The sequence below is a fragment of the Callorhinus ursinus genome, unplaced genomic scaffold (genome assembly GCF_003265705.2).
Source record: "Callorhinus ursinus isolate GAN/ISIS: 27379988/994484 unplaced genomic scaffold, GSC_fseal_2.0 scaffold3, whole genome shotgun sequence".
Taxonomy (NCBI): Eukaryota; Metazoa; Chordata; class Mammalia; order Carnivora; family Otariidae; genus Callorhinus; species Callorhinus ursinus.
The window spans coordinates 65,233,737-65,248,418 of NW_027397065.1; the positions used below are offsets into that span (position 1 = coordinate 65,233,737).

A 14,682-nucleotide genomic window follows, 5' to 3' on the forward strand; every position below is an offset into this window, starting at 1 on the left:
CCGTCTGTGTGGTGCAGTGGTTATGGGGAGGTTCCTGTGCAGTGTCCTTGGACTTTAGAAGAGCTCGGAGAGAAGCACTCCAGGGGCTTGCTTTCCCCGTGGGGCCCTAGCTTCTGTGGATGAGTGGTTTAGGGACAGAGGGGATGCAGCCTTCCTGTGTTAGCTAGCCTGGCTGCTACTCACCCAGGCAGCTGTCTGTTGCTATAGCAACAATTCTAGCACATGCTTCCTTTTTCCTGGACTTTCCAGCTCATTGCAGCCTCCTGGATCTACTATTGCCTCTCCCGGGAATGTCTGCTCCCTTCCTCTCTACCTTGGAAACCGGGTTCCATTCCTCTCCTCTCTCTTCCTCCCTTCTTTTCTGCCATGTTTACAAACACTGATTGAACACTTGCTATGTGGCAGCTAACATGTTGTCCCCAACTCAAGGTAGAAATAACTTAGCAGTAGTATTCAACAGACAAACTGCTGCCTGAATTACTAGCTCTTCTTACTTCCCTCCTTCGTCCCCCTACAGTCTGCTCTCAACACTGCAGCCAGAGAGATCTCCGTACATTTTAAATCAGATGGCCGTGTTCTAATAACTTCTCATCTCATCTCTTGGCAGAGTCAAAGCCAAGGTCCCTACAGTGGCCCTCAGGGCCCTCTCCCCGTCACTTTTTGTTCTTACTACTCTCCTCCAGCTCACTCCTTTCCAACTACAATGGCTGGTCTTTGGAATTAGGGCTTTGGCATCCACTGATGTCTTTACTTAGAATTGCAATTACCTTGCTGCTCTTCCCAGCATTGCAACCTGCCCCAACTCCTGTATTTTTCCTTAGATTCTTTTTTTCCTGTAGCATTTATTAGCATATGATGTAGTCTTTATGTTACTTATTTTATTCCCAGGTCAAGGGTGGTTTCCAGTACACAGAAAAGCTGGATAAATATGTGTTGAATAAATGCATGTATGCATGCAGTGGTACTCAGCCCTGTCAGGGAGAATCTGAATATAAGGGGGCCCAGTTGAGGGTGCTCAGTGTTGCTCCTGAGTATCAGGGGAGGTTTCAGGAATCATCTGGTAGTTGAAAAAGGCCTTGGCTAATGGGAAGGCCTTGGATCCTTCAGGATGAGATGAAGGGTATTTCAGGTGGAAGCAATAGCAAAAACAGAGATAGGGAAGTGGGAAAGAAGAAGAAAAGAAGAAGAAAACTGTTTTTTTGATCAGTAAGACCCTGTGTTAATCTGTCCTTTATACTGTGTTCCTTCCACATTTGGGACATTGTTCTTCCATTCTTTTCTGCACAGATGGGGACAATTACACACAGTCCCTTCAGGGGAGAAAATTTGGCTCTTCTGTATACCTTGTGGATCACAGGGCTATGCAGAGAGCCGGATTTACAAAGCTAATTAATTAATTAACTGACTCACTCAATGAAATTTTTGCTGACCTCTGTGCCAATAATTCGGGTTCAGGGTTGTGGCCGGTTCAGAATAAGACAGGTGGCCCCTCCCTGCCCCCAGGGTGCCTAAAGTCTAGAAAAGAAGCTGACCTGAAGAAGTAGTTACTGTGAGGAGTACCGTGAAAGAAGCACAGAATGTTCTGGAAACATATGGCAGGAGGTGCCTGACATCATCTGAGGTCAGGGAAACTCTCCTGGAGGATAGATATTTGACCGAGACCTTCTGGCAGGCCATGATCCATGCTGGAGTTAGCTCAGGGAGGCCCAACCTATATGGGGAGACAGGAACATCCCTGGGGAAGTGGCAAATACAGGCCCAACAGAGGCGGTTGGAATCTAACTCCTTATTTACTTGAGAAAGCTGAAACTGACTTTCCACTGTCTAAGAAGACAGAATTGAGTGAAACAAATATTTCTTGCTGTACTTTCTGCCACTTTATTAAGTGTTGAAGTAGCATCTACAGCACATCGGGTCAAAAAGCCTGAGTGGTCAGCTTACTGGGCACCTGTCTGGCCTCACTCTGGCCCTGATGGGAGGGGAAGGACATCTCTTGTCCGTTTGCTCAGGGCCAAAATTCAGGGTTACATCTAAGAGGGTCTATTTCTTCACATATGTGAAAGCTGTCACAGAAACTTCTGCCACTTTTTTTTAAGGGAACCCAGCATACTCTGTTTTGACAGACATGTATGAAAGGCAAACAAGTGTGGCTATGACATCTGCAGAGTTTGGACTGGGCAGTACCTCTCTCTCCTCTGTGTTCATAAAAGAAGGACATTATGAGGTCCTCCATTATGAGGACCATAGCTCTGTCCCCAAAATGTCAGGGGAATACTACAAGTCATGCAAATGGGCACCTAATAAATGCATTAGTTAGCCTCCTGTTCTGAGGCTTTTCCATCCCAAAAAAGCTAGGGAATGCCAATCCTTTAGAAATCTAAAAGGGAATGTGAGGTTTTTTTATTAGCTATTAAGCTTCTTCGTCCTTGGAAGCGGGAGATACAAGGTACCTGTGGATTTCAGGTGGCTGGGCTTTGGCCTGAAACACTATCAAGTGTCACATATATGTGGGATGTCTGAGGCCTGAACTTGTTTCACACAGTATTTCCATATAGGATGACAGATAGATTGGATTGATGCCCTCTTCTTTTTCATTTATAAGGATCAGCACTTCATGTAAAATAAAGGCTGTCCTTTACAGAACAAACTTGGATTCCACCAAGAAACTTTGAGCCAATTTTGATTTTTACTACAAAGGTTTTTTTTTTTTTTTGGATAGTGGGTCTCTAGTTCTTAATCCAATTGAGTAAAGCTTTACTGAAGACCTACTATGTGTAAAGTGCTGTGTTAGGTACCCCCCCCAAAAAAAGATATGAAACAGAGTCTCTGTTGTTAGAAGTTTAGGATCTTCTGGCATTCCCCCTTTGGACCCCAAAGCTAGTCCATTTCTGGAACACAATTACCTTTTCTGCAATAACAGGAAGAGTTTCGATTGGCTGGAAAACATGAGTCCCGATGGCTACACTGAGGGCCCTATAGACACCTTCCACGGCATTTGGATGACAAGCAAAATAAAGCAGCATCTGTGTGTAGTCAAGTTGAGGTGGATCCTTCTCATGGTCAGCAAATAGCCTAAAGAAAAACTGTCAGGCAAAAAGAATTTCAATCCAAGATAAAAGGCTTAAAATGGGTAGGCAGTAGATGGGCAGACAATGAAGGATCCTTCCAGGAGCTTTGGAATAAGGTCACTTTCTGAGGATTGAATCAGTAAACATAATAGGTAATGAATAGTATTAACCGGAGAATATGCTAAGTTAAAAAACAGAAGAGTAAGGCTCAAAATCCTAATGTTAAAGAAAATTATATGCTAATCAATGGTATCAACATATTTAGGGAAGAATATGTCAATAAAGGTGGTGGGCACTACATTTTCAGCAGGAAAAGGGAGCCACAGAGCAAGGACCTCTCTGTCTATCCTTACCGCCACTCTGACAAACTGGGCTCTGGCTCCTAAATGTAAAGCTTCCAGTAGATCTCCCTGCAGTGAGTAGAAAGAGGGGGAAGTGATACCTAAAGCCACTTGGGGTCTAGCCATTAAAATCTTTCAACTTGCCAACACTGCTCTGAACTCCACACTTAATCTATTGAGAGTAAAGTGACTTTTTCCACTGTGGATCCACACTGGCGGAAAGAGTGCGCTAACCACTGGATATCGGGGCTTTGGGTGAAGATGGGAATGGTGGGGTGGTGGGGATGGGACTTCAGGTACCCAGGTTTGGACACGGAGAGTTCAAAATATCTACTAGAATATTCAAGTGGAGATGTCAAATGGGCAGTTGCATGTAGGAGGTTTGCAAGGGAGGTTTGAGGTGGAAATAGGCATTTGGGATCTGTTAACAAACATCTAGTATTTCAAACCTGGCTTCGACAAATATTACCAGCCCAAAGTAATAGAAGGATTTCACATGAATAGAAGCTGTGGAGAGATTAAGACAACATCTGTGAATTTGATTATGGCAAAATTAAATCGCCTTTTCTTGGGAAATCTTTAAGGATTTTAAAATACTGGAATAGCTGCTCTTGGCACTGAGTGTTTGGGAAGCTGGGAAGCCAGGACATGACCTGTGGAACCTTGTCAGTCATCATGAAGTACACCATCACTGTCAGGGGACAGCACTGTGATTGCAACACAGACCCGTCTCAGGGTTCCTTTCTTGGATGCAACAGGGCCTTCCATCCAGTGCCTGGGACTCTGGGGTCATTCAAGCCCATGGATAGTGCTAATAGCCTGTCTCCAGGAGTCCCTGCCAGTGTGGCTCAGAGGTGGGCCCTGGGTCACAGAGAGCACAAGGCAGAGGAATTGGGTGGGACCTGAGACTGTAGTTCAAGCCCTCTTCTTAAGAGGGTACAGAGTCCTACAGTGAGTCATGACAGAACTGGTGACAGAGCCCAGGGCTCCCGACCCTCAGAATTCCCTCCCCATGGGCCATTCCCCAACCTCCTCCCCCATTTGGTCTTTCCTATTCTAATTACAGCCAAAGGGGTAAATTTGTTTTGTTGTTTTATCTTTCTTCTTTGTACACCTTTCTTTAGCATGTTAACCATTAACCATCCTTCAGCCAACTATAGTTAGCATGGCTAGCTTCTGTTTAGCTAACACTTACATAGGGCTCACTATGTGCCAATCACTCCCTCTGCACAACAACCCTGCTGGAGAGGGAGTAAAATAAACCAAGGCACAGAGAGGTTAGGTCACTTCATCAAGACTTTGAAGCTTGCAAGCATTGGAATCTGTGCTTTGAATCCCAGTTTAAGAGCACTGAGACTTATGTAATCCTGAACATCCAGTCTATGAGGCACTGAGGGGTGGAAAACACCACCCTTTTCTGTCCTCTGGACAGACACCCGTGGGTGCGCACTCATGCGCACCTGTGTACACACACACACACACACACACACACACACACGTCAGCCATTCTTTGTCCCACTTCTTTCTCAGGCTTCATGGTCCTGCCTCTGCTGCCAACTTTGTTCTGTTCCTCCAAGGCATTTTCCAGCAGTCTGGGCACCAATAGGTGGGAGCCACTCCCTCCCTTGGCACCCAAAGGCCCTTTCCTGCTTCACTGCTTAGCAGTCGTCAGAGAACCTGTTTGCTGCTGTTCACGAATCATATGGAGAATGGCCTTCCAAAGGCTTTACAGGGTTGGTTTCAGTCCTCCAGTTTTACACTGAAAACTTCCACCACAACCAAGACAAAAAACTGCCCCCACACCTGCCAGTCTCAGATCTTGGACTCTGTTGACTCCTTGACACTTTTCTCCTATATGCTCTCCTGCTAGCATGGGAGAGGTGCTCTGGTACTGTGCATCCAATTGAAGGGAACTGCTCACTTTAAGGCTATAACTGGAGTCATGTTCAATTTTGTACTGCAGTTTTAAACTAATGGCTGGCTGGAAAATTGGACCATCAATACACCTAGTTTGCTGAGTTGTCTAAATCCACCACTCAACTTCTCTCATATCCTACTGAATTTGGTTGTGTTACATATATTTTTATATTTTAAACATTTACACTGAAGCCAGAGTACTTTACATTTATTAAGGTCCTGCTTTCTATTGTGGGCTCAGGGATAGAGGCTAATAATACCATTATTGGCAATAATAGTATTGATAATAATAATAATCTGATGGGTCATGGGCAAACTTATGCAACCCTTGGTATGTTGTTCAAGTTAATCAAAATCAAAGAGAAACGGACAAAAACATATATAGTAGTCCCCATTATCTGCGGTTTTGCTTTCTGTGGTTTCAGTTACCCACGGTCCACTGTGGTCCACCTCAGTCCGGAAACAGATGATCCTCCTTCTGATGAATCATCAGAGGGTCACTAGTAGCCTAACACTACGTCACAATTCCTATGTCATTCGCTTCTCTTCATCTCCTCACAAGCATTTTATCATCTCACGTCATCCCAGGAAGACGGTGAGTATAGCACAATAACAAATTTTGAGAGACCATAGTCACAAAACTTTCACTACAGAACATTGTTACAATTGTTAGCTATTACTGCTAGTCTCTTACTGTGCCTAATTTATAAGTTTGACTCATAAAAACAATATATATAGGGTTTGGTACTACCCACAATTTCAGGCATACATTTGGGGTCTTGAGATGTATCCCAAGTGGGGGGAAATACTATGTTGGTAAAATGACAGTTCTTACCCTAAGCTTTTAGAATTGGAAAGACTCTCAGAGACAAATGTGCCAAGCAGCAGCTTACTTTGGCAGATGAGGAAAGTGATACCTGAAGGGTTATGAAAGTTGTTCAAGATCACACTGAGAGTTAACAGTGGGACTCTATCTAAGATTTTGGTCCCTGTCTCCTCCCCCAGAACTTTTCTGTGCTGCCACCTTATGAACATTAAAGTCTACATTCTGCGGATACAGCAAAGGAACTGGAGGCCAGGGGATGAAATCCAAAACAAATTACACAAGTGGAAGAAAAGACAAAGAAACTTACCAGCGTCATAGTAGTAAAATTTTTTAGGGATCTCGGTAATTACCTCTATAAGATGCTCTTGCCTATTGAATGGGAAGGGTTCAAGAGGATTGTCTGGAATTTTTATATCTTCATCTTTTGTAAACCACAGACCAGCCTATACAAAAAATAAAAATGAAAATTTTTCAATTATCATTCCTCTCAAAGCCACAGGGATTGAATCCATCTTGTTCAACTGTCTAGAGCAGTGGTCTCCAAAATAGGGTTCAAAAACCAGGGGGATGCAGGAGAAAATCCTAGAACTTCCATTTACACATATTTTGATGTCATTCTTATATAATCTTTATTTTTAAAAATTTGATAATATAAATAATGTATTACTGCAGTAGTACACATGTATAATTTATAAATGAAAATCCACATATTGGAGATGCTAGATATATTTTATCTGTTAGACATATGATGAAGTTTGGAGGTCACTGCCCTAGATTTTGCCTGCATGGCAACCTTCTGGAGGGGTCTTCACTCATAACACTAGCTCACATTCCACATGTCCTCTTCGTGTGCCTATCTATTCTCAGAGCCTAGTGTGTTGCTGGATCACGTTGTTGGAAGAATCTTCATTGAGTCAGTGAGTGACTGACTCAAGAGCTCAATGGCCTACTTTGTAATGACATACCTCTTTCTCAGCCCATATGTGATACCTATTATCAAATCCTCTGATCCTATTTGGCAATGTCTCTCCCTTCTCTTCCTTCCTTCCATCCCTACTCCTGCTACCTTGGGGTAGAGCCTCTTTACTTCTGTTATAGGCCATCCTAGTAAGTTCCGAGTCATTTTTGTTTCCAGTCTCCTTCTTATTTTTTTTCAGCCTGTACCATGCAACGGTATCAATTTCCTCAAAACTTTAATCTGTCATATTCTCTGCTTGGAACCATTTCCTACTCTTGCTCTTCTGTTCACATCATCCCTCCTACCAGGTTCGAATTCCTGTCCATCCATGTAAACCTGCACATCTCTTTAGGCTCTGTTCTGATCACACATCCTTAGAGATGCCCTCCTTGATCTTGCCTCTAAACTCCAATTTGACTTGTTTATACCACACAATGGACATTTAGTCCATTCCTTTAGGTGTTGCCATTCATGTCTGCTATTGAACATCAGGTATAAATTCCTTGGGTTTAAAGAATATGTCATTCCAACCCTAATTTTTGTACATGGTAAGCACTTCATATACATATGCATTTTGTTCCCAAGTCTAGCTCTCTTAACATCTTCCAGAGTGACAACCTACTCTCATCACTCTATTGCTTGTCTAACCTGACTCTGGCCTATGCTGCATGCTTTCTTTCCTTCTAAGGATCACCTGTGCTTTGAGAGAAGGCTGGAGTGGCATTGGGTAACTTGTAAGGGGATGAAGCCCCCAAAGGTTTCTTTTCATTTGGGACAAAGGAGACGCTGGCCGCATGGAACCCTGTGAGAGAAGACTCAGAAGAAGCTTAAGTTCCAGCATGGGCTTGGGCTGTGAATATGCTTTTGCATTGACCAGGAGGAGACCCTTGCCCAATAGCTAATCTGTGGAGGGTAAGTACCACTCAGTGGGAGAATAGACCGATGAGGAACATAGGTAAGGGATATGATGGAGCACCAAAGTTCAGAATTACTTAAACAACAAGAAGAATGAACAACATATCTGAAAATTGATTTTCCAGACATTAGACGATAGGCAACACAGGATAGTAATTCTTGAACTAAGGGAAGCAACCAAGGAGTCCTATTAGTGTTCTAGGCTGGAGGGAGTTCCCAGGCTTCAGTGCCAGGAGAGGCATCCAAATAGAGCCTGGTGGTCTTTCTGAGTTGAGAAGACAGATTTTGTTGTTGAGGCAGGCCAAGATGGCTAGAATTTTCAGGGCAGAACACTAGCAAGGCACTGAGTGGGAGAGCAAGCTCTAAGGATTCACAGAGGGATCTCTATAAGTCTTGACTTGCCAATCTATGGATGTGTGTTTGTGGAAGATACCAGAAGCTGGAGAAAGAACCATCGGAAGGAGTAAGCTGAACAATTACTGAGCCTCACATGGAGCTGGGAGGAAGAGTCTATATTACCACCAAGCAGAGTGGAAGGATCTCAAACACAGGCCCCAGAAATAATTGCTTTAGCAGTGGGACCAGATTAGCCCTCACCTAATGGCCACTCTGAACCCACCCTTATAAATCTTATTGTAACCTTGAAATGATAGAAGTGATTCCAAGTAACACCACTGCAAGCCCAACAATATTTAAAGGTGTATAAAATTGGGCACCCAGTAATATAAGATACACAACATCTGGCATCCAATATGAAGTTACTAGGTATGCAAAAAAAAAGCCATAACATATGACCCATAGTCAGACTAAACACCAATCAATAACAAACACAAAAATGACACAGATGATAGAATGAACAAAAAGGATGTTCCTTTAGCTATTCTAAATATATTTCATTTGTTAAAGGAGATAGAGAAAAAACAAGCACCTAATGAAGAGAGAAATGAAAGATATAAAAAAGAACCAACTTGAACTACTAGAGACAAAAAATTTACTATCTGAAATGAAAAATACACTGCATGGTAGTAATAACAGATTCAGCTCCGCAGAGGAAATGATCAGTGAACTTGAAGACACAGGAATACAAATGAATACAAAGTAAAGCACAGAGGAAAAAAGACTGGAAAAAAAATGAACGAAGCATCAGTGACCCGTGGGACAAGAAGCACATGATTGGATTTTGAGATGGGGTGGGTGTGCAGAAAAAATATTTAGGAAAAAAAAATCCTGAAAAATTTCCAATCTGACAACAACTACAAAACCCATGGAGATACGAGAGCTCAGTGAACCAAGCAGAAGAAACATGAAGAAAACCACACCAAGGAACACAATAATCAAATTGCTGGAAACTGGGAACAAAGGGGAAATGGTAAAAGAAGTTAGAAGGGAAAAAAGAAATAGAGATTGGATCCCAATTCCTCCTACCATTTTTCAACCAGCTCTTAATTCCATGTTTAATTGTTTTGATGCACAGGAATTTTCCCTGATCCTTAAAACCAAGGATTCATTCATATTAGTTTACTAAAAATATAAGATATTGCATAATTGAGAACATTGTGTGTTTCTCACAAAAGAAGGGCACATGAGAAAGGAAAAAAATAACCTGACTGGAAAACAAGTTCTAATTTTTAAAAAGTCATCCGTGAAAATTTTAGCAATGTGAAATGTTAAATGTGAGCCTGGATAGTAGGGTTTAAGTTGATAAAGGAAGATTCTGTCAACCATATCATGAGTCACTGGATTATTAGGTGACTTCTCCTTAAAAGATGGAAATGTCTCTTGTGCTCTCTTGCTAAAACATGGCCTGACACAGGAAAGACATGAGGGTTCGAGGCTGAAGGCCAAGAAAGAATTCTTGAGACCTCTTTGGTGCAAAAAGGTGGTTTTATTAAAGCTCGGGGACAGGACCCATGGGCAGAAAGAGCTGTTCTGGGGTCATGAGGAGTGGCCCATCACATACTTTCAAGTTGGGAGGGGGTTAGGGATAGTGTAAGCCTCCCAGGTGTTTTGGAAACAAGGTTTTCAGGATCCTGAGGGGGCTAGCTATTGTTAGGAAAGGTCATTTATTACTGTTTAGTAAAAACTCAGTCATGAGACCCTTCAGATGTATATGGGTGTGTCATATACTTGGGGAATGATTGCTGTTTTTATTTTTAGACAAAATCATTTTCACAAGTTTTAAGTCGAGGTCAGTGATAGTATCTATAAATTGCTCTACTTGGGAAGCAAATTTATCAAAGCCCAATCAGCCAAAGCACCTGTCTTGACCAGCCTTGAAGGAACCTCTTCATATTCAAGTATTATTTCCTCTGGCTCAACAGCACAAGCATGGGAACGCTGGGGGCTGTCTATACACATGCCATCCATTAATTAAGGACAAAAAGAGAAGCAGGGAGGGATGTGCTCTTTCAATATTGAAATATACACAAGATAGAGGCACCTAAAGAGTATTACCCTATTTCAAAATTAGAACCTTATAATCACTTTCATCTGTGTCTACCAGCAATGTGAAAAGATGAGCAATAAGATGATTTCAATTAGTAGACACAAAATAAGTAATTCAGGTCCTCTTAGTTATGGGGTTTCATTCTCCTTCTTTACTCAAACTTCTAAAAAATGAATTGACTTTTATCTTCACTTCCTAGAGACCTATTCACATAATCAATCCTCTGCAATCTGGATTCTGTACTCTACCGAAATTGCTCTGGAAAAGGTCATGTGTTATATGGCCTACCTGCCCAGGCCAATGGCCAGGTATCATGTTGTTGAGTTATTCATCACTTTCCACACTTCCTTTGGGTATCTCATCCATTCATAAACTTAATCATTGCCTACATGATAGTGACTGGCAATCTGTTCTGCATCTGCTGCATCAGATTGGACGCTTTGGTCTGCATTTCTCACAGACATTTCAAACTTAATTTGTCACAAACTATCTCATCATTCACTATGCTCATGACCAAATGGAGAAAAAGCCCTTCCCCTTTCCCTGTGTTCATTTCCCTGGGTAGTACTGTTGTTATGACTCCCAGAGTATTTGGTATTGGGCATTAGACGTATTAAAAGCTATGCAAGTGATTCTAGTTTATAGCCAAGGTTAAGGACCACTGTGTAGGAGCTAGGAGAAGGACAATGAAGTTGATGTGACTTCTTTCAGAGCTCTTGGTTCTCCTAGCAGCTCTTTCTCCAGACCCTTTCCCTGGGGAAGCTAGACTTCCACCTGGGACTTGGACAGTGTCTGCACTGCCTCTGGGTGCCCAGACATGGACACCTGAGGGGCAGAATGCTGGCCCAAGACCAGTGAGTAATACATTTCTTAGGTCAAAAGTACTCCAGTAGTGTTAGTGCCACCAGGCCCTGGTAGCAACCTGCATATACTGCTCAAAAGTGATGGTGCCCAGCTGCTCTTCATCCACGGCCTTGAACCTCTGCAGGGTCTCGAGGAGCTCTTCCTCCATGGGTATGATCCAAGGCATCGAGATTACTAATAGGAATTTCCGCCAGTCCACAAACTCCAAGTTTACTATTAATAAAGATGTTAACTCCTGCAACTAGAAGAAAACAGGAAATGCCATTGGAATGTTTGTATGACTCTACCTTGAAACTCTCTCAGTTCATGTTTCTTCATGAGACACTCAGATGAAGGAAGGACGAGTTTATATTGGTGAAGAGAGTCAGTTCTCAGGTTTGTTCCCTCTGGTTCTACCAACCAATCCACACTAGACAGAACTTAGACATTGTTTCACTTTTTGCTCCCTTCACATTTGGGGTTTTGCTTACTGTTACACGACAAATTTACACATGTGACTCTGGTGACTCTACCTTTTCAACAGAGGGAGGATAAAGGTTCTAGAAATGGCTGTGCAAGGGCTCTACAGCCTGTAGGGATATACTATAACCATTTGGTTTTCTGGTACATTCTTAAGGAACAGATTACATTGAAAAGCAAGAACTGCCAGAATCATCTACTGTTACTAGTCAGGATCACTCCCTCCAGAAGTAACAGATACAAACTCACAGGCTGAGCCTCCTGGGCTCTATAATGCTTCATTGACTGTCAGCATCATCATTCATTCTTTCAATGATGGACACACACAAATATCTTACATTCAAGCTCATTTGTTCTTAATTCAAGTTTTATTGATTGCCCCCTGAATGTCAGACATGGCAAGTACTGATGATTTAAAACTATTGACTTAATCAAATAAGAAGAATTCTCAGAGTTTTGACACCCAAACAAAATGGAAGCTTACTTCAGGTTGAGTGAGGTGCATCCAACTACTAGGTAAGTTGTTTGTTCCAAGGTTTAACGTTACCAGATCCAGCAGGATGTCAGTAAATGCTTTATGTCCTATTATGCCTACGGTAAAATGAAAAATATTTTTCCAATTATGTTATGTGACAGGGACTTTGTTTCTTTTGCTAAAACAGAACAAAAATGGATATTTGTATAATCACTTTATTCATATTATTTAAAACCATAACCTTTAGAAAACAGAAGACATTTGAAAACATAAGAATAATAATCAAGTTTCCTGAGGCACTCTCATTATTGTGTCTCAGCTAAGTCAAAATGTCTTTTTTGGCTGGGTAATAAATCATTTCAGATTGGGCAAAATACTGAGAATTTATACTTTAAATTGGAATCTTCCTTTGACTTTTTGCTCAGAGTAGAATTAGTAGAGTTAAAAAAAACAACTGTAAGTTTTCCTATATGCAGTAGAGCACAAGAGTAAAATATTTTGGTGAGTATAGGATAAAGGTGTTTCAAATGCACACAAATCACCACTGTAATCAAAGTAACACATTTATCCTCATTTTGTACTTGGCTCAGAAGAGATTATTTTTGTTTTGTTTTGTTTTTGTAAATGCAGGGAGACTTGAATTGTTAAGTTACTGGACTGGAAGTGATAATTTAATATTCCATTGGCTCAATATTCCAAAGTATTTTCATAAAATATCACTAACCATTTAAGTGCTTTGCTTTTATACATTAATCTATTTTTACCCTGTCCAAAAGAGAAGTCTGTTTTGTCCGTCTCTCATTTCAAATTGCATGCTCATGCATTAAAAAAAGAAATAGGAAAACAAAATAAATGAATCTGCTTAAAAAAATGTCTGTTTAACCCCTCTGACAGAAGTACCTTCTAGAGTCAGGAGAGACTCCTACATGTATTTGGGTCTTTCAGGTCCAGAGTATAGAGCTATCTTCCTTGTTTAGAAATAAAAAGAGTAGAAATAGAAACAGATGTAGCATCTCAAATTTTTCTTTTTACATCTGAATTTTTAGCATTTATAAAAGTCCAATGTGAACCTTAACATTTCTTCCAACCTTTAAGAAAATGCATGAATCCTTTTAAAATGTCAGTGGTTCAAACTAAATACACAATTTTGAGATCTAGAAGTTAATTTTTTGGGTGGCAAGTGCAGAATATTTCTTCCTTTGATATGACTGATGATCCAACAGGTCATTCAGAAATAAATTCTCTATCCTTTTTGATCAAAGCTGAGTATCCAATTTTATAGAGATGAGAAACATTTTCCCAGGGAGTGGAATGTTCAGTAAGATGAGCTTTATTTTCAGTAAAAACCACGTTGGATTTTAGACAAGTTAGAAATAATCACTCATGTTCCTCAAGATGAAGCCATAAATAAAATCTATTTTATGAATCCATGAAGAAGCTCAAAGTATTTAAAATTTCTGGTAGAGGTGCAATATATTTCCACTGTCTTTAATAGCTATCGTGCAAGCAAAGTGTTGTAAGACAATACTTCCAGCTTACATGGCAATTGTTTATCTGGTGACCTTAATGTGAAATGTGAAAACTTTTTAATATTTGACCTGGTCACCTACATGGCCAAGGCATATGGCAATATGACTTTCACATAAAATATGATAACATAAACAGAGAAACTTATAAGTCTTATTCATGGATCCCCCCAAAAATACCTCTCTTTCAGTTTGGCCCTAAGTTAGTTATTTAATGCAGGTGTCATTTACAATTATCCAGGAAAGATGTTAATTGTATGCCAGGCCTAAAGGAACTCAGACCATAATCATAGTCTAGTCACCTTTAGCAGTAACTCTGCAAGAGATGACATCAAAATAACACCATTGCTTAGAAGTATCACCTCATCTAAAAAACGTGAAAGAACGTGTAGATGTAAAAGTAGACTTAGGTACAGGAAGGGGCACCTGGGTGGCTGAGTCGGTGGCTCAAGTCGACTCTTTGAATTCTTTTTTTTAAAATTTTTTATTGTTATGTTAATCACCATACATTACATCATTAGTTTTTGATGTAGTGTTCCATGATTCATTGTTTGTGCATAAAACCCAGTGCTCCACGCAGAACATGCCCTCTTTAATACCCATCACCAGGCTAACCCATCCCCCCCACCCCCCCTCCCCTCTAGAACCCTTAGTTTGTTTTTCAGAGTCCATCGTCTCTCCTGGTTCATCTCCCCCTCTGATTTCCCCCCCTTCATTCTTCCCCTCCTGCTACCTTCTTCTTCTTTTTTTATTCTTAACATATATTGCATTATTTGTTTCAGAGGTACAGATCTGTGATTCATCAGTCTTGCACAATTCACACCACTCACCATAGCACATACCCTCCCCAATGTCTATCACCCAGCCACCCCATCCCTCCCACCCCC

General features: G+C 41.2%; 1 protein-coding gene across 9 annotated transcripts in view; it reads right to left on the reverse strand.

Moving 5' to 3' along the window:
• Nucleotides 1–14,682, reverse strand: part of SPEF2 (sperm flagellar 2) — a 173,241-nt gene that overhangs the window by 10,485 nt on the left and 148,074 nt on the right. For 7 of the 9 annotated variants that reach the window (XR_012377618.1, XR_012377616.1, XR_012377617.1 and 4 more), the window contains 4 exons: nucleotides 12,279–12,385; nucleotides 11,394–11,576; nucleotides 6,503–6,595; nucleotides 2,904–3,083 (listed from right to left, as the gene is read on the reverse strand). The exons of 1 other annotated variant lie outside the window; for it this stretch is intronic. Coding sequence is in view for 5 of the 8 variants with exons in the window: in XM_073891028.1 (XP_073747129.1) it covers nucleotides 2,904–3,083; nucleotides 6,503–6,595; nucleotides 11,394–11,576; nucleotides 12,279–12,385 (563 nt within the window). In the remaining 3 variants the exon portion in view is untranslated. Of the gene's footprint in view, nucleotides 1–1,597; nucleotides 1,712–2,903; nucleotides 3,084–6,502; nucleotides 6,596–11,393; nucleotides 11,577–12,278; nucleotides 12,386–14,682 lie in introns of those variants that run through there. One more of the 9 variants, XM_073891025.1, reaches the window with a different exon arrangement.